The sequence below is a fragment of the Anabrus simplex genome, chromosome 13, assembly GCF_040414725.1.
Source record: "Anabrus simplex isolate iqAnaSimp1 chromosome 13, ASM4041472v1, whole genome shotgun sequence".
Taxonomy (NCBI): Eukaryota; Metazoa; Arthropoda; class Insecta; order Orthoptera; family Tettigoniidae; genus Anabrus; species Anabrus simplex.
Genome location: NC_090277.1, coordinates 96,073,927 through 96,096,660, shown reverse-complemented (window position 1 = coordinate 96,096,660; position 22,734 = coordinate 96,073,927). Strand labels below are relative to the sequence as shown.

General features: G+C 38.3%; 1 protein-coding gene across 3 annotated transcripts in view; it reads left to right on the top strand.

Annotated features, from left to right (window-relative positions):
- LOC136885115 (syntaxin-1A) overlaps positions 1-22,734 on the top strand; it is a 52,904-nt gene that overhangs the window by 18,877 nt on the left and 11,293 nt on the right. For all 3 annotated transcript variants that reach the window (XM_067157570.2, XM_067157572.2, XM_067157571.2), the window contains exons 4-7: positions 5,228-5,302; positions 8,980-9,150; positions 12,535-12,596; positions 16,397-16,534. In XM_067157570.2, coding sequence (XP_067013671.1) covers positions 5,228-5,302; positions 8,980-9,150; positions 12,535-12,596; positions 16,397-16,534 — 446 coding nt within the window. The remainder of the gene's footprint in view (positions 1-5,227; positions 5,303-8,979; positions 9,151-12,534; positions 12,597-16,396; positions 16,535-22,734) is intronic.

The following is a 22,734-nucleotide window of genomic DNA, read 5'->3' as shown; positions in this document are numbered from 1 at the left end:
ATAATTTCGACACTAAGGTTGTGAACTTCTTCCACTGCGGTAGTTAAGAAAGTGAGTCGTTCCTCTGTGTCACAATTTACTGTCGTGGAAACCTGAAGGATTGTACCTTTACTACGAGCAAACTGCTAATGTGCCAATTTTGATTTGGCCGACATTGTGCTCATAGCAAACCACGAACCCAGTGCACTGTATATTCAAAATAGGCAGAGAGCTATCATCCCTTGAGATGATTAAAACTCCATCAGATACAAAACACTTCCATTTTCTTTTACGTGGCACCAATTTCCAGTTCGCTTGGCATTTTGTATCATGATCAATAAAGCTCAAGGGGAAACATTAGAACGTGCTGGTATCAATTTACCTCCATCAGTTTTCAGCCACGGCATATGTTGCAATACTGTCAAAAAGTAATTGTACAAAGAATGTCTTATACATGGGTTGATTTTTTAATAGTGGCAACTATTTTTTATTTAGATACATAGCATTCTTACAACGTTGGGCATTTTACAGGCCTTCGAAGTAATCACCACTGTTGAGTATCACTCGTTCCCAGCAATGTGGAAGCAGATGGATGCCATTGAGAGTGTCTGATCTCTAGAGCGGTCGGTGGCCCAGAGAATGTCATCCACTGTGCGGAATTGGACCCTTCAAAATGGCGCTTTCATTTTAGGGATAAAATCATAGTCGCAGGGGCTGAGATCTGGAAAATAAGGAGGGTAGTAAAGCACTTCCCAGCCCTAGCAACTGAACAACTAAGTCACAGCTTCTGCTAAATACGGCCTTGCATTGTCATGCAGAATGATGGGTGGGTTATTCAGGAAGTGCCTTAGTTTTCTTCTTAGAGATGCTACCAGGTTCGTTTGAAAAATGCACAGTAATATTCTGCATTAATGGTATGGTCTTGGGGAATGGTATGTTTTATGACAACAGCACCCCAGTCATAGGCAGCAATCAGCATGTGGTCTTCACATTGGTTCTGGTCGGCCAAACCATTACTTTTCGCTGTGACCCATGATGACAAAACTTGTTTGATTGGTTCATAAGCTCTGGCCCAGATCTCGTCAACAGTGATTATCCGCCTAAGAAGGCCTCGCATCATATTACAGCCATTTTTGATGTTTGGTCAAATCATGTGGAACCCATTTGGAGGCAATTTTCCGCATTCCCAGCCGCTAATTCAGGATCTGCAGGACAGTCGAAGGCGCCACCCTGTATTGTTGGCCAATTCATGAATTGTGGTGTTCCGATCCGCCAGCACTAATGCGTTCACATTCTGCACATCATCATCAATTACTGCAGGATGACCAGGCCACAGCATGCCTGTCACATTCTGTCGACCATCTTTGAAGGCCTTGGCCCACCGTATTACAGTACGATAAGGTAATGCACCTTCACCGTAAGCCTCCTGCAATCCTTCGTAACACTGCCTTGCATTGCGACCTCTAGCGCATTCAACCTTCAATCAGATCTTCTGATCTTGCTTCTAAATCATTACAGCTGTACTCCACGAGCGCACGCTCAAAATTGCGTTCTTGTTGTTGTCGCTACACACATGTGGAGGGCAAGTTCATTTACGCTGAGGGAGGTCGGGTATCTAAGCTACCTCAGGTATACATTATATTGCCCGGCTACGTTTTATGGCATTCTTACAGAATTAAGTTTCCACTACTAAAAAATCAACCCATACATATGGAAATCCTTCTCTAAATATTTACCCCACTGACCGACATGGATGGGTTTCGGCTATTTGGTGTGATGTTTTTAAAAATCACTGGTTAGCTAGAAGGCAGTTCAGGTTTAGGAAAGGTTATTCCATTGAAGCTCAAATTGTAGGATTCCAGCAAGATATAGCACATATCTTGGATTCAGGAGGTCAAATGGGCTGTATCATGATTGACCTATCTAAGGCATTTGATAGCGAAGATCATGGGGAAAATACTGGCAAAAATGCGTGCAATTGGACTAGACAAAAGAGTAACTGAATGAGTGGCTATATTTCTACAAAATAGATCTCAGAGAATTAGAGTAGGTGAAGCTTTATCTGATCCTGTAATAATTAAGAGGGAAATTTCTCTAGGCAGTATTATTGGACCATTATGTTTTCTTATGTATATAAATGATATGGAAATGGAATCGGAGGTAAGGCTTTTTTGCAGATGATATTATTCTGTACAGAGTGATAAATAAGTTGCAAGATTGTGAGAAACTGCAAAATTACCTTGATAATGTTGTGAGATGGGCAGCAGGCAATGGTATGTTGATAAACGGCGATAAAAGTCAGGTCGTGAGTTTCACAAATAGGAAAAGTCCTCTCAGTTTTAATTACTGTGTTGATGGGGTGAAAGTTCCTTTTGGGGATCATTGTAAGTACCTAGGTGTTAATATAATAAAAGACCTTCATTGGGGTAATCACATAAATATGATTGTAAATAAAAGGTACAGATCTCTGCACATGGTTATGAGGGTATTTAGGGGTTGTAGTAAGAATGCACAGGAGAGGGCATAGAAGTTTCTGGTAAGACTCCCAACTAGAGTACGGTTCCAGTGTATGGGACCCTCACCAGGATTACTTGATTCAAGAACTGGAAAAAAATCCAAAGAAAAACAGCTCGATTTGTTCTGGGTGATTTCCAACAAAAGAGTAGCTTAAAAAATTGTTGCATAGTTTGGGCTGGGAAGACTTGGGAGAAAGGAGATGAGCTGCTCGAATAAGTGGTATGTGATTGAAATAATAACATTAAGTTATTTATTAGACCACCTAATCAATACAAAATCGTCTTGGATGATTTACATAAATTTGTTAGCTAATAGTGGTACATGTTTCGCCTTCCCTGAAGGCATCATCAGCCATAGTCTTAACCTTAAATTAAAAATAAGCGTCTAAATAACATGTAGTAATGAAATGAATTTTAAAATCTTGAAGAGATTTGAAGTGAAATAACATTAAAAATAACAATGATGGTTTGAAAATACAATGTGATGAGATACAATAGTGGCAGTATTAACAAAATTAACATTAGAAGGCTGCTAAAATGAGTACAATGGATAAAACAACAGATTGTTATACAACAAGTAGTAAGATTGTATAAAAGTAAAGTTGATAGTCTGGCTGTTATAATTAGACGATGGCGGAAAATCTTATATAATCAAAGTAAAGAAGAGAGAATAAAAGTCAAAGTTAGTCGAGAGATCCGAAGTTAATCATGATCATGAAGATAAAAGACAAAGTCAGATGCATATGGTGAAGTTGTAGAACACGTTGAGGATATGAAGTTGGTGAATAGAAGTTGAAGAACAGTTTCGAATAGGATCACTATGGACCATCTCAAAATTTGAAGTGATGTTTGAATGTTGTAAATTGTGAGTTTGTAGATATTTTAGTTGAAGAAGCATATAGAAGTGGAATCATTTGACGGTGACAAAGATAGCTTGTAATATTATGAGTTAGAAGTATTTGCAACAGTAGACTTCTTGCTACGTGAGTTATAACACACGTAGCAAGAAGTCTACTGTTGCAAATACTTCTAACTCATAATATTACAAGCTATCTTTGTCACCGTCAAATGATTCCACTTCTATATGCTTCTTCAACTAAAATATCTACAAACTCACAATTTACAACATTCAAACATCACTTCAAATTTTGAGATGGTCCATAGTGATCCTATTCGAAACTGTTCTTCAACTTCTATTCACCAACTTCATATCCTCAACGTGTTCTACAACTTCACCATATGCATCTGACTTTGTCTTTTATCTTCATGATCATGATTAACTTCGGATCTCTCGACTAACTTTGACTTTTATTCTCTCTTCTTTACTTTGATTATATAAGATTTTCCGCCATCGTCTAATTATAACAGCCAGACTATCAACTTTACTTTTATGCAATCTTACTACTTGTTGTATAACAATCTGTTGTTTTATCCATTGTACTCATTTTAGCAGCCTTCTAATGTTAATTTTGTTAATACTTCCACTATTGTATCTCATCACATTGTATTTTCAAACCATCATTGTTATTTTTAATGTTATTTCACTTCAAATCTCTTCAAGATTTTAAAATTCATTTCATTACTACATGTTATTTAGACGCTTATTTTTAATTTAAGGTTAAGACTATGGCTGATGATGCCTTCAGGGAAGGCGAAACATGTACCACTATTAGCTAACAAATTTATGTAAATCATCCAAGACGATTTTGTATTGATTAGGTGGTCTAATAAATAACTTAATGTTATTATTTCAATCAAATATCATCAATACGGACCAAAAATGATTTTTATTACATGTAAGTGGTATGTTCCGAGCTGTCAGTGGAGAGATGGCGTGGAATGACATTAGTAGACGAATAAGTTTGAGTGGTGTCTTTAAAAGTAGGAAAGATCACAATATGAAGATAAAGTTGGAATTCAAGAGGACAAATTGGGGCGAACATTCGTTTATAGTAAGGGGAGTTAGGGATTGGAATAACTTACTAAGGGAGATGTTCAATAAATTTCCAATTTCTTTGCAATCATTTAAGAAAAGGCTAGGAATACAACAGATAGGGAATCTGCCATCTGGGCAACTGCCCTAAATGCAGATCAGTAGTGATTAACTGTTTGATAATAAAAACAGGCATTTTGCCTAACATTTGGTCTGTTCTTACTAGTGACCGAGCAGGTTAAACCCAGACCTTCATGTGGCTATTAAATTCTCTGCCAGACAAAGAGCAAGTATATCATTCTTGTTTCAGTATGTTCCTCTGATTACTTTATATTTTCTGCGTAATTTGATCAAAAATAAGAGATACGAGTATTTTTTTTTTTTTTTATGAAGGATTCAAATTTTTTTCAATGTTAACACAGTTAATGGAACTGAAAAAGCTTTTCAGTCTTTTGAAACAAAGTGTAGCATTTCATGTTCTGGGCAGACTGAAAATCTTGCCAGTTGTGTTGTCTCCTAAAATGAACAAACATTAAAATGAGAATTTACAAGAATATCACATATACTTCACTGTATTCTGGAGAAACTCTCATAATTGTTCCCTGAATTTCCCTAGTTTTGAGAATCTTTTAAAACAGTTCCTTCCTTATACCTTATCTTTCAGTACCTCACCAACGGGTAACTTGGGAAACATTTGGGAAGTTTTTTCCGTAGTGATATTATTTTCTGTAACTGAAATTTCAGCAGTAATAAAAAAAAAAAAAGAAAGGAATCTAATTCATGATGATCATCTTTTCAGAGGCAAACTCGGAAGTGCTGACCAGAAGAGAGATAGTCGAGAAAACGATTCGGAATGTGCACAACAAACTGAAAAGTAAGTACCAAAGGTTGATTTAAAAATAAATGATCTCCATCACCGACATCGTCGTATTATACAGGGTGGCGCACGAATAATTGACACATTTGAAAAGCAAATATAAAATGCAACTTATGTACTATGTTGTTAAAATTTCGCGCACGCCTTCCCCGTTTCATGGAAATATCTGTAGAGGTGATACTGCTGCTTTGTCTCCAAATTCCTGCATTCCAGTGAGCTTTCTTCCATGGCCAACCACGGCCAACTCTCCGTTCTGCAGCGCGCCAAAACAGTTATCTTTTATTGTGAATCAAAATGTGTTACGGCGACACAAAAAAATTTCGTGCTGTATTTCAGACTAGGTGGGCACCAGCAAGGAACACCACCCTTCGCTTATACAGAAACTTTTGAAGGACAAGGCAGTGTGAAGGAAGAAAAGCGACAACGTGCACCAACAGTTCAGTCTCCTGAGGGTCGCCATGCAGCGCAGCCCAAACAAGTCAACACGGGGGGCTGCAAGAGAGAGTGAAATATCACCCCATTCAGTTCAAAGAATGTTACCCGGGTATCTTCAATTGTACCCGTACAAAATGTCTGTGCTACACAAGCTAACAGCTCTTCACAGGCAGAAGAGTTAGCAGTACACCTTATGAACTCAAGATAAAGATGAAATACTGTTTAACACTTGGTTCTCTGATGAAGCCTGTGAATTCTTTTTATGGGGCTGTTTGAAAAAAAAAAATCCTTTTCTCTTCAAGACCTCAAAGCCGCATGGAAATGCGTGCTCGGTTTGTGCAGCTCTCCAGTGAAATTCATAAAGACATGTGCCGCAAAGTCGTCAGAAACATACGTACTGGTCTCGAAGAGGTTATCCACCGACGTGGAGGCCACATTGAACATGTGATATTGTGAAATGTATTTCCAGGTTCCAAGCTGCCTGTGTCTAAAATTGCATTAGTGTTCTGTGAAAAATAAAGTTGTTATTCTAAAATTAAATGTGTCAACTATTCGTGCGCCACCCTGTATGACTTTACTGTCTTCCTGTGTGTGGTGGTGGCAGCGGCAGTGGTTGAAGTGGTTATTCATTATTGTTTAAAGCAAGATTATCAAACCAAGCCCCATGGTGCTATAGTCCTGATGAACCATGGCCTAATAAGTGACCGCTGCTCAGCCCGAAGACATGCAGATTACAAGCAGGCGGGTAGTCATTGCGACGAAACCTCTCGGCTGTCCTTCTCGACTGAGGCCACTATGATATAGACGTTGATTCCCATAGGGAATTTCATCTGATGGCCAAGCAGACATCAATTTTTGGTAATGAGTCTACAAGTCTCTCATAATGCATTGGCAATGCCGGTGGCTCCAAGTAGCCTACGCAGTGGCCTCCACGGTATGCACTAGCCAGCGTCGTGGTGGGTGAGATAAGTACCAAATGATGAGCCCAACTTAGCACATGGGAGCGAAATGCTGGCAAGCAGGAATGAGTTAACTGGAAAATTTATAATGTCCAGTAATGGACCATTTATATTGGTATGAGGCCACTATCTTGTTGCCTGATAGCTCCTCAGATGTTTTCAAGTTGTCTGAGTAGACCTCAAACCATGCCTCAAATCCAGTTAAAAATCCCTGATCTGCTCAAGATTTTAATCCAGGACCAGAGGTGGGTTTACCACCCCTAAACTGTGAAAATGGCAGCAAGATTATCAGCCCATTCTATAATCAAATCAACGTGAAACCCCAAAAGCTGAAGAATAAGAAGTTGGCAAACCTTGTAGTGCTATATAAAAAGGTTACTTGCTTTAACTTATGCCCCACTATCTATTTTTATGGTTTTTGGGAAACGCCGAGGTGCCAAAATTTAGTCCCACAGTTCTTTTACATGCCAGTAAATCTACCAACACGAGGCTGACGTATTTGAGGAGCTTCAAATACCACCGGACTGAGCCAGGATCGAACCTGCCAAGTTGGGGTCAAAAGGCCAACGCCTCAACCAACTGAGCCACTCAGCCTGGCAACAAGTAATGGATTCCCTGCAAGATTCTATACCATCCCACACTATTGGTCGGAAACTACCAGCAGCTGGACTAGGAATTACCGACCCATGCGTCGGCTGCTGTTAACAGCTGTATTTGGAGTGGTGTCGTGATTGGGAATCCTGGACTGCTGATGAATGGCATCGCATTGTGTTCAGCGGTGAATCATGGTTCTACACTACCACGGATGACCATCCTCTGCGAGTATGGCGTATAGCAGGGACGTGGGGAGAAGTCCTATTCTCCCAATGTCTAGGAGGTGGTGTTGGTGGTGGTGTTTATTGTTTTAAGAGGAAGTACAACTAGGCAACCATCTTCTATATAACACTAGAGAGAAATAAATGGAAGGGATCCAATGCTTCAAAAAATGAAGGCATCGGCCAAAGAAAGACAAGGGCCATGAAGGGCGTGAAAATGGAACACTCCCTAGCCCCTGGAACATAACAGCATTGGAGTCAGAAAAGAACAAAAATTGACTGAGGAAGGTTGGATAGAATAGATGAAAGGGAGAAGCCTAACACAAGTTAATTGAAGAAATACTAGGACTCGGCTAAAGGCACCGTAGTCGCCGACCCATGCTCCCAAGTTGAGTGCCCCTGGGACCCCTTTTAGTTGCCTCTTACAAGAGGCACTGGCTATCATGGGTGGTATTCTACTGCCCTCACCCACAGGGGAAAATTTCAATTACGATTCCCAACCACATTGAAAAATAACTTCTAGACATCTTTTCAATCCCGAATTGACTACATACAAGATAACATCATATTTATGAATCAAAAACATTTCATTGGATGGAGTTAACAATTTTTTACAAGATTTTCATGCCATTTCACCATATTTTACCTGTATTGTCTGTAATACATGTTTCATATTAAGTTATCTCCTAATAGACAAAACAATATGATTTTTGGTATTCATTGAATATACAAGCTATTTTTTCAATAAATTACATTCATTTTAATGTCTTTTCAGTGCTTAATTTCATTTCTTGCAAATACTGGAATGTCACAATTGCCATTTTAATTCAATAGGTTCTTTCTTTCATTCTTTCTTCCTTAATCCGCTTAGCCTCCAGGATTGGTTTTCCTCTAGGACTTAGCAAGGGATCCCACCTTTACTGCATTTACAGGCACTGTCCTGCAGCATGAGACTTTCAGTTGAGGGAATACAACTGGGAAGGAGGACCAGCACCTCACACAGCCGGCCTTACTTGTTATGCTGAACAGCGGCCTTGTGTGTGTGTGTGGGGGGGGGGGGGGAGATCGGAAGGGATACATACGGAGGAGGGAACGAAGCTGCTGTGGCCTTAAGTTAGGAGAAGTGGGAAACCATGGAGAACCACTTCGAGGATGGCTGAGGTGGGAATCGAACCTTCCTCTACTCAGTTGACCTCCCGAGGCTGCATGAACCCCGTTCCAGTCCTTGTACCACTTTTCAAATTTCATGGGAGAGCCGGGAATCGAACCCGGGCCTCTAGGAGTGGCAGCTAATTGCACTAACCACTACACTGCAGAGACAAATCAAGAGGTAAATTACAAGTAAAAATTTCTAGAAGAGTATTCATTACAAGTAATTTGATTACTTTATTCAATTACTTCCCATCTCCCCAGATATGTTAATATTGATGCATTTGAATCTCATCATAAAATGTATCCCTTGCAGGTTTAGAGAGTTCAGTTGACGAGACTTCAGCTCCAACTCTGTACAGGATACAGTGCATTCAGAATGCTGCTCACATTAGGATGTTCAAACAAGTCACCGAGAACTACCACCAGGTGCTACTCAACTACAAGGACAAGTGTACCGCCCTCATTAAACGACAGCTCTCGATAAGTAAGTCCAACTTTAACTGTAGTCTTTTGATCCAAGAGCTGAAACTTCTCTCATCCCTCACAATCTTACGAGCTGAATCACCTCTGTTATAAAATGTTACCTTCCTTTCTCCCTCTCCTTCTTTGTTTAGGGGAGACATGCACAAAAATTAACTGATTTTCTAAATTCTCTGTAACTTGGACATAATGACATATTGATTTGAGAGATGACATATTTGAGTTTGAATCGTGAAACTTTGCACACTCATTCGAACTACATTCTTCTTAGCTATAAACATTAATCAGTTAGATAAAATATTTTTGAAGATTTTTTTATTTTTTATTTTCATATCTGAATTTTGGTTGTATTGATGTACCTTTCCTCAGCAACACTGAGGTCTTGGACCTTGTGATCTTTTTTGAGGATTTCTAAGAACTTGATGATTTAATGCCTGCAGGCATTTTTATTTAATACATATTTCAATTCTTTAAAATAAATTAAGTTTCCAATTTGAAAACTTCACAAAATATTAAATGTATATAAAATTCTAAAGTCCATAAAATGACATATTTTGTAATGTCCTTGCAGAAAAATGTGTGACAGTGTTTAGCCTGCCTGTCTATCAAGTTTTAGGTTGATATCTTTAGTATAAATTAAGTTTCCAATTTGAAAACTTCACAAAATATTAAATGTATATAAAATTCTAAAGTCCATAAAATGACATATTTTGTAATTTCCTTGCAGAAAAATGTGTGACAGTGTTTAGCCTGCCTGTCTATCAAGTTTTAGGTTGATATCTTTAGTATTTCCAGAGAAAAATGTACCTTTGTCATGGACAAAGGTAGTCTAGGAAATGACTATTGAATTTCACAACATGAAACCTTGCCCTGTATCTCTCAAATCAAAATAAACTTTCCGCAGTGATCACCACGCTTGACCAACCAGAAATTATACTTTACAGGCTTCTTCAATATGGTACTCCAAAGTGTGACATTGCCAACTACCTGCCAAGACAGATGCTGTAAAGAATTCAGCAAAAATGAAAAACAGTAATGCAAGAAAAATAAGGGTCATGGCATCTGACTTAGCTATAGAATTCAACATTCCCTAGATTCCCTACATAATAAGCTAGAAATTTCAGTAAAAAAAATAGTTAAGACAAAACATTACACTATACAAAGGCGTTTTGGTTTTATGATAATGTTAAAATATAAGATTTTATTTTTTACAGGATGATTTTTTTAAATTGTAAATGTCTTCTGTTAATTGATAAGCCAGTTCCATTTTCAGAGTTCTGTTTTTGTTTGCCTGTTTATCCTAGTCATTTAGCTGTGTCATTTCCCCCCAGGTAACTTACTTGAATTTATTTATTCTACTGATTCTGCCATACCTTGTGTTTGGGAATATTGGAGTATTTACTCATGTTCGTTACAAATTCCATCTTCTCAAAAGATATTTGTAACTCTGCCTTTTCCGCTATCTCTTTCAAAAGGTTCATTTTTACAGTTGCTGTTTCAATGTTTTCTGAAAATATGTTTTTTTGTTTACAATTTGTTTTATATCACACCGACACAGATAGGTCTTATGGCGACGGTGGGACAGGAAAGGCATAGGAGTGGGAAGGAAGCGGCCGTGGCCTTAATTAAGTTTCAGCCCCAACATTTGCCTGGTGTGAAAATGGGAAACCATGGAAAAACATCTTCAGGGCTGTCAACAGTGAGGTTCGAACTCACTGTCTCCCGGTTGCAAACTCACAGCTGCGCGCCCCTAACCGCACGGTCAACTCGCCCGGTGAAAATATGCTTAAGTCATCTGCAAAAGCTTATTATTTTTCCTCCTCATCATCATCGTCATCATTTTCATTTCTCCTTATCCAGCTCCTGCCAGGTCTGGGTGTTGATGGCACTTCTGCCCTGTTGCTTCTTCCTCCACCACTTCTTTTCAGTAATTGTATTCCATTCCAAACTTCCTTTTCTTATACTGTTCTTATCAGAGTCCATCCATCTTGCTCTGGGCCTCACTCTTGCCCTCTTTCCTTCTATCTTAGCCCCCAAGACTTATTATGGTATCCTTCCCTCCTCCATCCTCATGACATGTCCAAACCATCTCAATTTATTCTTCTCCATCCTATCACTCAGTTTTTCTACCCCTATCTCTTGTCTGACCTCAACATTTCTTACTCTGTCTCTCCTTGTCTCCCCTACTGAACTCCTCAGGAACTTCATCTCACTGGCCTGAAATTTACTTTCATTTCTTGTTGTCAAAGTCCATGTCTCTGATGCATACATTTCTTACTTTTGAAGCTAGAGATATTTACCAAATATATTAAAGTCCATTTAAAATAGTGTTTATATTAGGATATTTATTTTATTCAAACTGCCTCAGTTAAAATGTCATAATAATAAAAAGGGTTGTTTTCTCAAGATTTTGAAAAAGAAAAAAAAAAATCATGAAGAAATCTTTATTACAACTTAAGTTATAGATTTCTGATTGTACTTCCCTCTTAAAACAATAATAGACTTCTGAACAGAGATGTGAAAAACATGCCTTGAATGCCTTGATCTTTTCAACCACACCACATGCTAAACAGCTGGTCTTCTTAGATTGTTCTGAAAGGGTTATGCCATGCACTGCTCAAGTGGTTAGAGATTTCAGCACTGAGTGTTCTGTCATCAACAAATTTTAAGCTAAGGTATTTAAGAATCACCATCATTGGTAGGTCGCCACAAGTGATTTTGATGGTTTCCAAATCACTTAGATCTGCGGTCAGATATTCAGTTTTCTTTACAATGAACTATAGGCTGACCTCCTGCAAGGGCATTGTTCCGTGTTTTCATTTGATGTTCATGGTTAGTTATATCTCTGCTGGCTCCACGGTGTAAGGGTAGTGGGCCTACCTCATACCAGGAGGCCCTGGGTTTGATTCCCGGCCAGGTCAGGGATTTTTACCTGGATATGAGGGCTGGTTCGAGGTGCACTCAGCCTAAGTAATTAAAATTGAGGAGCCATCTGATGGTGAGATGGCAGTCCTGGTCTAGAAAACCCAGAATAACTGTCAAGAGGATTCATCGTGCTGACCACACGACACCTCGTAATCTCCAGGCCTTCGGGTTGTGCAGCGGCCTCTTGGTAGGCCAAGGCCCTTCAGGGCAGTTGCGTCATGGTTTTTTTTTTTTTTTTTTTTTTTAAATCTTCAGAGGCCAACAGCTCATTGTCAGCATATAGAGTCCAAAATGCAGTTTTCTGCAGATCTCTTGATGGACCCCCAAAGAAACAAGAAAATATTTTCCAGCTTGATTTACTTTTCCTTGTATCATGTCTGTATTGATATAACAGTAACACTGAACTAAATCTTCCTCGCTCAGAATCTAATTTGTGAAACACTGACTTTTTAATATTTTGCAGGTAATCGCAATGAAGAACTGGAAGAACTAATAGAAAAAGACTCTGCCATATTTGTGGACAATGTAAGTAGTTTAGTGCAACACATATTACAGACAAAAAAAAATGTGACCATCTTTGAGAGCATTAAGGATCCCATCTATGTACGTGTCCATAACTCATAATGGTCCAATACATAAAAACATCCTATCAGAAAAAAAAAAAAAAGTCCAAACTGGAAATGTCCTCTTCAAATAAATTAGAAAGCACAGTGATGTAAGGGATGTAAGGATGTACAGGAGAGGGTGTATACATCTCTGGCAAGAACCCAATTAGAGTATGGTTCCAGTGTATGAGACCCTCACCAGGACTTCTTGATATGAGAAATGGAACAAATCCAAAGAAGAGCAGCTTGATTTGTTCTGGGTTATTGCCAACATAAGAGTCGTATTACGATAATGTTGCAAAGATACTACTTAATAATACCAATAGAAATGGTCTGTTATTATAATAATAATAATAATAATATATTTAATGCAGCCAAATAGCCATAACAAAGAATATAGATTACATTGATGGGTTACATATTTGCATATTCACTTATAGACATTGTTCTTCTTGTACAGAATTCAATGCGGTACTGTTCACACGTTTTTCCACATAGTGTGCACTCACAGTCTATACTTGGGTCATGGAAGTATTTTGATTTGCAGAGTAGGTGATGAAAACCGAGAACTGCTAATCTTGTAATGACACGTCTTAATTCAAAATTAGCTTTTGTCCACGAGCGATGTATCAATTCCCCCTGTGCCATAGAAGTCTGGTTGGACTTCTTCTCTCTTCTCTGTCAGTTTTGCCAGCAGTTTCTCTGATGCACCGGTGTTCGGTAGGGGCATACTTCTCCTGAGATCTTCTATGAGAAATGATTCCCTTACCAGGAGATATACAAGTCTAGATGGTGTCGATTTTAATATACCTATCACCTTCTTTATATAGTTCACCCTTTCCTCATGGTCCGTTATTGGACATTATAAATTTTCCAGCTAAATCATTCCTGGTTGCGAGCGTTTTGCCCTCGTGTGCTAGGTTGGGCTCAACAGTTGGTACCTAGCACACGAGGGCGAAATGCTGGCAACCAGGAATGAGTTAGCTGGAAAATTTATAATGTCCAATAACGGACCATTTATATTGGTTTTATAAATTTACTCATTCGGGACAAATATTTCAGATTTCCTATGAGAATCAACATCTATATCAACATACCAGTTAGTCGAGCATCTCGTCTCCTTACTCCCAAGTCTTCCCAGCCCAAAGTTTGCAACATTTTCATAACACTACTCCTTTGTCGGAAATTACCCAGAACAAATTGGGCTGCTTTCATTTGAATTTTCTCCAGTTCTCGTATCAATTAGTCGTGGTGTGGGTCCCATACACTGGAACCATACTCTAACTGCAGTCTTACCAGAGACATATACGTCGTCTGCTTTACATCTTTACTGAAAATGAAAACCTACAACCTGTTTTCCAGTCATTGACCGGGTCAGGGATGGAATGAATGAAGCAGATATAGGCTATTAGTACAATGGGGTCGCCACTCCCAAAGTGGTTATTAATGAATGATAGATGCTATGAAATGAGAATGGAGAGTGTTGCTGGAATGAAAGATGACAGGGAAAACCAGAGTACCCAGAGAAACACCTGTCTCGCCTCTGTTTTGTCCACCACAAATCTCACATGGAGTGACCGGGATTTGAACCACGGTATCCAGCGGTGAGAGGCCGACACGCTGCCGTCTGAGTCACGGAGGCTCTACATCCTTACTATGACCGCTAAATACTCACATAGCCATGTGAAGAGATCTGTAACCTTTCTTAACAACCCCGTTAATATAATTACCCCAATGAAGATCACTCCTTATATTAACACCTAGGTACTTACAGTATTCCCCATGAGGTACTATCACCCCATCAACACAATAATTAATACTGAGAGGTCTTTTCCTCTTGGTGAAACTTACAACCTGACTTTTCACCCCGTTTACATTCGTACCATTGTCTCCTGCACGTCTTGCAACTTTGTTTATGTCCTCCTGCAGTTGCTCACAGTCCTGCAACTCATTTACTACTCTATACAGTATATCATCTGCAAATGTGATTCCAGATCTTTCCTCATATCACTTATATATCTACAATAATAAAAGGAAGTGTTTGTCTGTCTATGTGTGCGCGATGCCCAGCCAAATCTTCCGCACGCAAAATCTGAAATTTTGAACATAGGCAGATGGAATGGGGTCCAAATGCAACTCAAAGGCATATCTTTCATTTCCACTTTCGTTGATTAGTTATGAACGAAAAACCGTTGGAAAACGCATGTTGGGATATGACAATCCAACATGCTGTCACCAAGATTAAATGTTTAGATTCAGTGTTGCTAGGCAACATATGTAAGATATGTAGAGAACACAAGTCAAGGAGCCATTTTATATCCATGGTGTAGGAAACCATTTTCGGTCCCAGACACGAGGAGCCATATTCAGTCCGTAATATCCGGAAGAGTTTGTCTGTGTGTATGTGTATGATGCCCAGGCAAATCTACGCCACACAGGTGTATTGTTCGATGAATATTTATACAGGTAAAGACCTGTTTTCATTAATTGTTTATATTACTTTTAATTGTTTTATTTATTTCTTTATTTATTTACCCATTATTCATTTCATTCATTAAAATGTCAGGGAATACGAGGATTTAACTATACCAGCAATAATATGTGAACCGTATTTTCTTTCAACTAACTCAATCTTATATTTTATTATTTTATTCAGAAAAATAGAAAGAATGCCAAAAAAAGGTGATGGAAATGCAAATCCAAGGAAGGAGAGGCCGTGTACGACCACGATTGAGATGGAAGGATACCATCCAATGCAGCATTATAGAATGAAACCTGGACTGGGACACAGTGTTGGAGGAGGAGTGGTGGAAAGACCAAAGAAAGTGGAGAGGAACCATATTTGCCCCTACCCGGCTACAGCTGGATAAAGGGAAATGATGATGATGATGATGATGATTTAGAGGAAACATATGACAGATATACAAGAAATAGTAAACCGAGGGAGTAGGCCATGCGGTGAACTTCCATTCGGGAGATAGTGGGTTCGAACTCCACTGTCAGTAGCCTTGAAGATGGTTTTTCATGGTTTACCATTTTCACACCAGGCACCTTGATTAATGCCATGGTGCTTCCTTCGAATTCCTAGCCCTTTCCTATCCCATCGTCGCCATAAGACTTACCTGTGTCGGTGCGACCTAAAGCCAATTTTGTAAAAGGAAAATGGTAGTACATATATCAGTCAAGATGCCATTTTAAGTCTATGCTATAGGAAGCTATTTTTGTTCTTTCCATGATATCCGGAATTGTTTGTGTGTATGTGTGCGATGCCCAGACAAATCTATGGGACGTAGAGATCTGAAATTTTCAATATACATGGGTACAGCATTTCACTGATCACTCATAGCTGTGTGGAAGAGTGATTTTTGCTCCAAGAAATGAAGCTGTCAGCATCATCAGCGAGCAACTTCTACGGTTAAATAACATCTAATGCGGTTTAATTAATAAACACAGGCACATGCTAATATATAAGAAAATACAAAGGACCAACAATAATGACTAGCTTATGCACTGTAAACAATACTGTACATATATGCGCATGATTTAAAGTGACTTGATAGAATATGAAGATGTTCTATTTAATAGAGAGTATATTTTACAGGTATGTTATAGCGTTGACTGTATTTTTACTAGTGTGTTCGAAAGAGTGGAAAGCTTTTAAGTTAAATTAACTGAGTCGACACTGAAAGTTATGTCTTCCTTCTTACTCTTGTGTTTCAGATTATAGCCGACACGTTGCAGGCACAATTACAACTGAGTGCCGTGAAAAGCAGACATGAAGACCTGCTGAAAATAGAGAATTCCATCCGAGAAATGAGAGATATGTTTGTTAACCTGGCAATACTTGTCGAACAACAGGTCAGTAAAAGCTAGGAATTGCAAGATGTTTTTCTACAGAAAACATCTAAGCCTATAATGTCATCTATATATGTAAAATAAAGAGTTTTGTCTGTACATTGCTCAGAATTAAAAAAAGAATGGTATTTCTGTATCAGTCACGTCAAGATAAACAAAGAAATCCATTTTTAAAATTTTCTGTCATGTCTGTATCTGCATCACGAGAAAATGGCTTGAAGAGAAGTTGATGAAAATCAGTATGTAAAGTCGGGGAATAAGGAACTACAATCAAGGGTATAAAATATTTTTATTCACGCTGACTGAAATGGTGGGTTTTTTTTTTTGCTATTTGCTTTACGTCGCACCGACACAGAGATATGTCTTATGGCGACGATGAGACAGGAAAGGCCTAGGAATTGGAAGGAAGCGGCCGTGGCCTGAATTAAGGCACAGCCCCGGCATTTGCCTGGTGAGAAAATGGGAAACCACGGAAAACCACCTTCGGGACTGCCGACAGTGGGGCTCGAACCCACTATCTCCCGATTACTGGATACTGGCTGCACTTAAGCGACTGCAGCTATCGAGCTAGGTGAAATGGTAGTTTAGGGGAAGTTCTAAAATTTAATTTTCAAATATTTTTGTCATTAATAGTCCTATCAATAAAAACTACATAATCAAAGTTATGTAGAATTAAATTTCTAATCATTTATGTCTCATGCAATTTTACCGTACCAGCTGTGATAACAGAGATGTTCCTGAATTTTGATTTTTGTTGCTAAGTTCATATCAGTGGTAATGGGTGAACAGAGTTTAATGAAAATTGATATGTAATGTCAGGGAATGAGACACTACAGTCAAGGCAATTAAATAATTTTATTCACACTGAATGAAATGGTAGTTTAGGGAAAGGTGTCTAAAATTTGATTTAATTTTTAAATACCTATGTTATTGGGCCTAACGAAAAGTACTAAATCACAAACGTTATAGACAATAAAATTTCCGGTAATTGTTACAAGAAATTTATCTTTCAAGGAGCATATTAATACAATGGTTAATGATTCCTATAAGAAATTGGGTTTTATAATTAGAAATTCAAGAGATTTTTCTAACACGTATGCACTCACCTTATTATTCAATAGTATTGTCCGATCAAAACTTGAGTATTCATGTATAATTTGGTCTCCATGTTATAAATTTTACCAAAATCAAATTGAAAGGGTGCAGAAACACTTTTTAAGATATATTTATTATAAAAAATATAAGATATTCCCCTTTAGAAATTATGTTTCATATGAATTTTTGTTGAATGAATTTAAATATGTATCACTAGCCAGTAGGCGTGTAATAGCCCAACAAATTTATCTCTATAAGATGGTTAATGCATTAATTGACGATAATAGTTCGCTTCACGAGTTATGTTTTAATGTTAGAAAAGGAAATTTAAGATTTCGGCAATTGTTTATTACTCCAGTCTCCAAAACTGTATTTTTTAAGAACTCTCCGTTTATCAATATGTGTGAAACATACAATAACTTAGTTAATAAGTATCATATAGATCTTGACTTTGCTTATGAATATGACACATATGTAAATATATTAAAAGAATTTTTCTCGTCAAAGTGATTTGTTTATATGTATAATATTTAGATGATTTTGTTACAATTTTTTGTTTGATTTATTAACAGGCTTCTGTATACGATATATTGTTTCATCCATTTCATACAGAGCATTATCATCTCATTTACATAGCGTTTTTACATTTTTTTCTTTTGGTATTTCTATGTTATTTGTTCAAATAATTTGTAAAAGCCACCTATAATTGGAGCGTGTCTCTGTTGGTGGCACATGTATTAAATAAATAAATAAATAAATGTCTTACACAGTTTTACCGCACTGTCTATGGTACAGAATACATGAATTTAGTCTTTTGTTGCTTAGTCCATATCAACGCCGAGCATTGTTAACACTGATCTTAAGGTTTTAAAACTGTGAGGTCACTGGTCCATATCGAATTGTGAGGATGATTATAAAAAATAAGAAAAAAAAGTAAAGAACGATCGCTTGAAAAATAACACAAGACGGAATCATGAAAGAAGAAAGGACTTCCTTTACATTAGATGTCCTAATATCACAGAGTCAAAAGGCCTACAATATCAAAAGCTCATAAAATAACATTATATTGTCCACTGATTGTCGTGACGAGCTTTGTCTCTTATGCTACCACTTATCTCAGATAGATGGGATTATTGCTACTGTGTCCCAAGTAGATGAATATTGTTACTTGGGTAGTAAAATAACTAACGATGGCAGAAGTAAGGACGACATAAAATGCAGACTAGCACAAGCAAGGAAGAGCTTTCTTAAGAAAAGAAATTTGCTCACTTCAAACATTGATATCGGAATTAGAAAGATGTTTTTGAAGACTTTTGTGTGGAGCATGGCATTGTATGGAAGTGAAACATGGACGATAACTAGCTCAGAAAGAAAGAGAATAGAAGCTTTTGAAATGTGGTGTTACAGAAGAATGCTGAAGGTGAGATGGATAGATCGAATCACGAATGAAGAGATACTGAATCGAATTGGTGAGAGGAGATCGATTTGGCTAAATTTGACGAGAAGAAGAGATAGAATGATAGGACACATCTTAAGACACCCAGGACTTGTTCAGTTGGTTTTTGAAGGAAGTGTAGGTGGCAAGAACGGTAGGGGTAGACCAAGGTATGAATATGACAAACAGATTAGAGCAGATGTAGGATGCAATAGTTACGTAGAAATGAAAAGGTTAGCACAGGATAGGGTGGCATGGAGAGCTGCATCAAACCAGTCTATGGACTGATGACTCAAACAACAACAACGTCCCAAGTAAAACAGCCTGCCTGAATATTAGCAGAAAGTAGCTGGGGATTTAGATAACTCTCCACATTCTATATAATTGTGAAGTGATAGCAACTGCTGTAGCTTCAGAACCATGAAGTCGACAGGAATAGTTCATTACATGTAACAAGCTTTAACAGCTTCATTTTAGATAAAAATCCATATTGGCCATCAAATCAAGTAGCGAATATTTAAGAATAACTTAAATATTACATTTGTCATCCGCCTATTCAATACATATATAATTTATTACATCTAGTACATATTTCTTCCCCTGAGGGTAATCATCAGCTGGAATAAATTATAACAATATATCAGAATATAAAAAAATTACATTACTAGATTGGAAAGATAAATTAAAAACACTTTTATGTGTAAGGACATTTGAAAGAAATTATTAGCAAAACTTTGTTAAAGTTGCAAGTCATAGTCAATAAAATTGGTTGAATTGTTCATTAAACTCTTGATGATTTTATGAATACAACTGTTAGTTCCCACGAAGTTTTATCACTGTCAATACGTACCATAATGAAATTCATAATTTATGATGTTTTGTATAGGCAGACCAGTTAAATATAATGTTTAAGCTATGCTTAAATATTCTCTACTTGAGGAATAGTTCATATACCATTCAACAGTGGCGGATTCAAAAGTACATAACACATTCGTTTGGGCCAAGTCCATTATGTCATCACAGTGGCGTTGTGTATGTTAGGGCCATTTCTAACTGTCCTATTATATACTTTTTGGTCCAAAGTCAGTTACCACTTCTTGTTGCTTAGTATATGAACGATGTGCAGTGATGAGTGAAGCATCATTTGATTTGTACCGGCACATTCTACCGTTCAGTACTGGACAATCTGAAATTGAGTTGTTGATGAGGCTTGTTGTTTAGAGACCTAACATGTAGGTCATCAGCCGCTAATGGCAGTAGCAGCGATTAGGAGGGCCGAGGGGAGGGGGGGGGCAATCGCCCCCACACTTTGTGCAGAAAACATTACATTCTTATTCCATTTTAGCAGGTTGAAACTAGGAATTATTTTAAAATTTTTTTTATACAAGCCCTATTGTCTTATTAGCTAATTCTTTCCTTATTTCCTTTAATTATTAACGGAAATATGCATAAAATGTATTTTGTTGCGCTAACCGATTTGTATAGCACCACAGTAAGTAGTGGAGACTTTGCATGTGCTGTGAGGAAGGGTAAGAGGGGTATAGTTTTTTGCCAAGGTGTGATTTGCCTGCTTACCGCGCGCATTCATCAGTCTGGCAGTCTTTCTAGCATCTCTTAGTTTCTTAGTGTGTAGTCAAATACTAAATGATGTTTAACTGTATAATCATGCTGTACTTCTATATCATCATCATCTTCCTACCAAGTGTTGGGCCATTTGTCCCTTTACGGTCTTGCATTTTTCTTTTTACAAGACTTGAAAGCAATCAAATGTCCTTCCGATGGGTTGCTAGCCTAAAGGAAGCTGTACTTCTATTTAATTGTAATAAATGTGTAATATTGTTCCTTTGGTGAAAGTTTTATTGTGTATCATTGAATCAAAATCTCAACAAATCGATTATTACCACACTGTCAACCTTTACCTCTCTGTGGAAATTCGCTCAGAGAACATCAAAAACTTACCATTCTTTTCAGTTCTGATGCATATAACCCCACCCCCTCTGCCCGCTATATCCCATAAACCAGGGTACTTCTTGTCTGTATATTTTCTGCCCCTCCCCCCCCTCCCCACTTTTAATTGGGAACATGCATCATTTTCAAAAATATTTTTTTTGAAAAGTACACCAATGAAATAGTACGGAAACGTATTACATTTTGGTATGTTGCCTTGTTTTCTACCATTAAAAAAATATTTAATAGTGCCTTTCCGCAAGGCGAGTGAAACGACCTCTGACGTAAGCGGCGCGCTGTGACGTCACGATCCAGTACCGCATGGAGCTCTACCAGCCGTTGTGCATCAGCCGTTGCTAAAAGCCGATTGTTTATTATTCATGATCGCGAATAACTTCAAAATGACAGAAGAAAGGTTCAAAACAGCACAATTAGACAATCTATCATGTGTAGATGTCATCATTCTTGAAAAATAGTGACTTTTGTGGCCGCAGAATTTCGCGGATAAAAAACAAGTTTGTAAGTGGCGTCTTTTATATACGTGCAATGTACTGTAACCCATAGTATTAGGATAACAACGAACCTGGATAGATATCACATCACTTTCAACATTTCCTTCTAGACTGATTCCCCTATTAAAGAATAACATTACATTTTCGGGCTTTCAGCATTAGTAAAGTAAGAAATCGGATTTCAGCACTAACATAAACCTATAGGTAGCATTATAGTACTAGTCCGCTTCTGTGGTGTAGTGGTTAATGTGTGCCACTCCCGGAGGCCCGGTTTCGATTCCCGACTCTGCCATGAAAGTTGAAAACAAATAGTACGAGGGCTGGAACGGGGTCTACTCAGCCTCGGGAGGTCAACTGAGTAGAAGGGTTTCGAATCCCACCTCAGCCATCCTCGAAGTGGTTTTTCGTATTTTCCTACTTCTCCTCCAGGCACCTAAGGCCACGGCAGTTTCCTTCCCTCTTCCTTGTCTATCCCTTCCGATCCTCCCATCCTCCAAAGGCCCCTGTTGAGCATAACAGGTGCGGCCTCCTGGGAGAGGTAATGGCCCTCCTCACCAGTTGTATCACCATACTCAAAGTCTCACGTTCCAGGACACTGCCCTGGAAGTGGTAGAGGTGAAATCCCTCGCTGAGTCCGAGAGAAAACCAACCCTGAAGGATAAACTGATTAAGAAAGAAAGAAAGAAGGAAAGAAAGAAAGAAAGATCATAGTACTATAGGGCTATAATCTATCATTCCCCCAAAATATATATATTTATGGTTGCGACAACTGGCCTACCCACTTCCGGGGCCCATGAAAGAGAATTAAATATCTTTGTGGAGGGAAAAAGTTAAACATGATAAAGGTAAATATGACTTCATCTAGTTTTCACAAGTCGGGCTGAGTGGTTCAGACTGTTGAGGTGCTGGCCTTCTGACCCCAACTTGGCAGGTTCGATCCTGGTTCAGTCCGGTGGTAGTTGAAGGTGCTCAAATACGTCAGCCTCGTGTCGGTAGATTTACTGGCACGTAAAATAACTCCTGCAGGACTAAATTCCTGCACATCGGCGTCTCCGAAAATCGTAGAAGTAGTTAGCGGGGCGTGAAGCCAGTAACATTAATTACATTTGGCTTTTAACAAGCTGAGCATATCAGGAAAGAAAAGTGTCCTGGTGACATTTTAGTCGCTCAATACAGGAATGTCTTTGGGTGCTGTGACTTTAATTTTTGTTGTT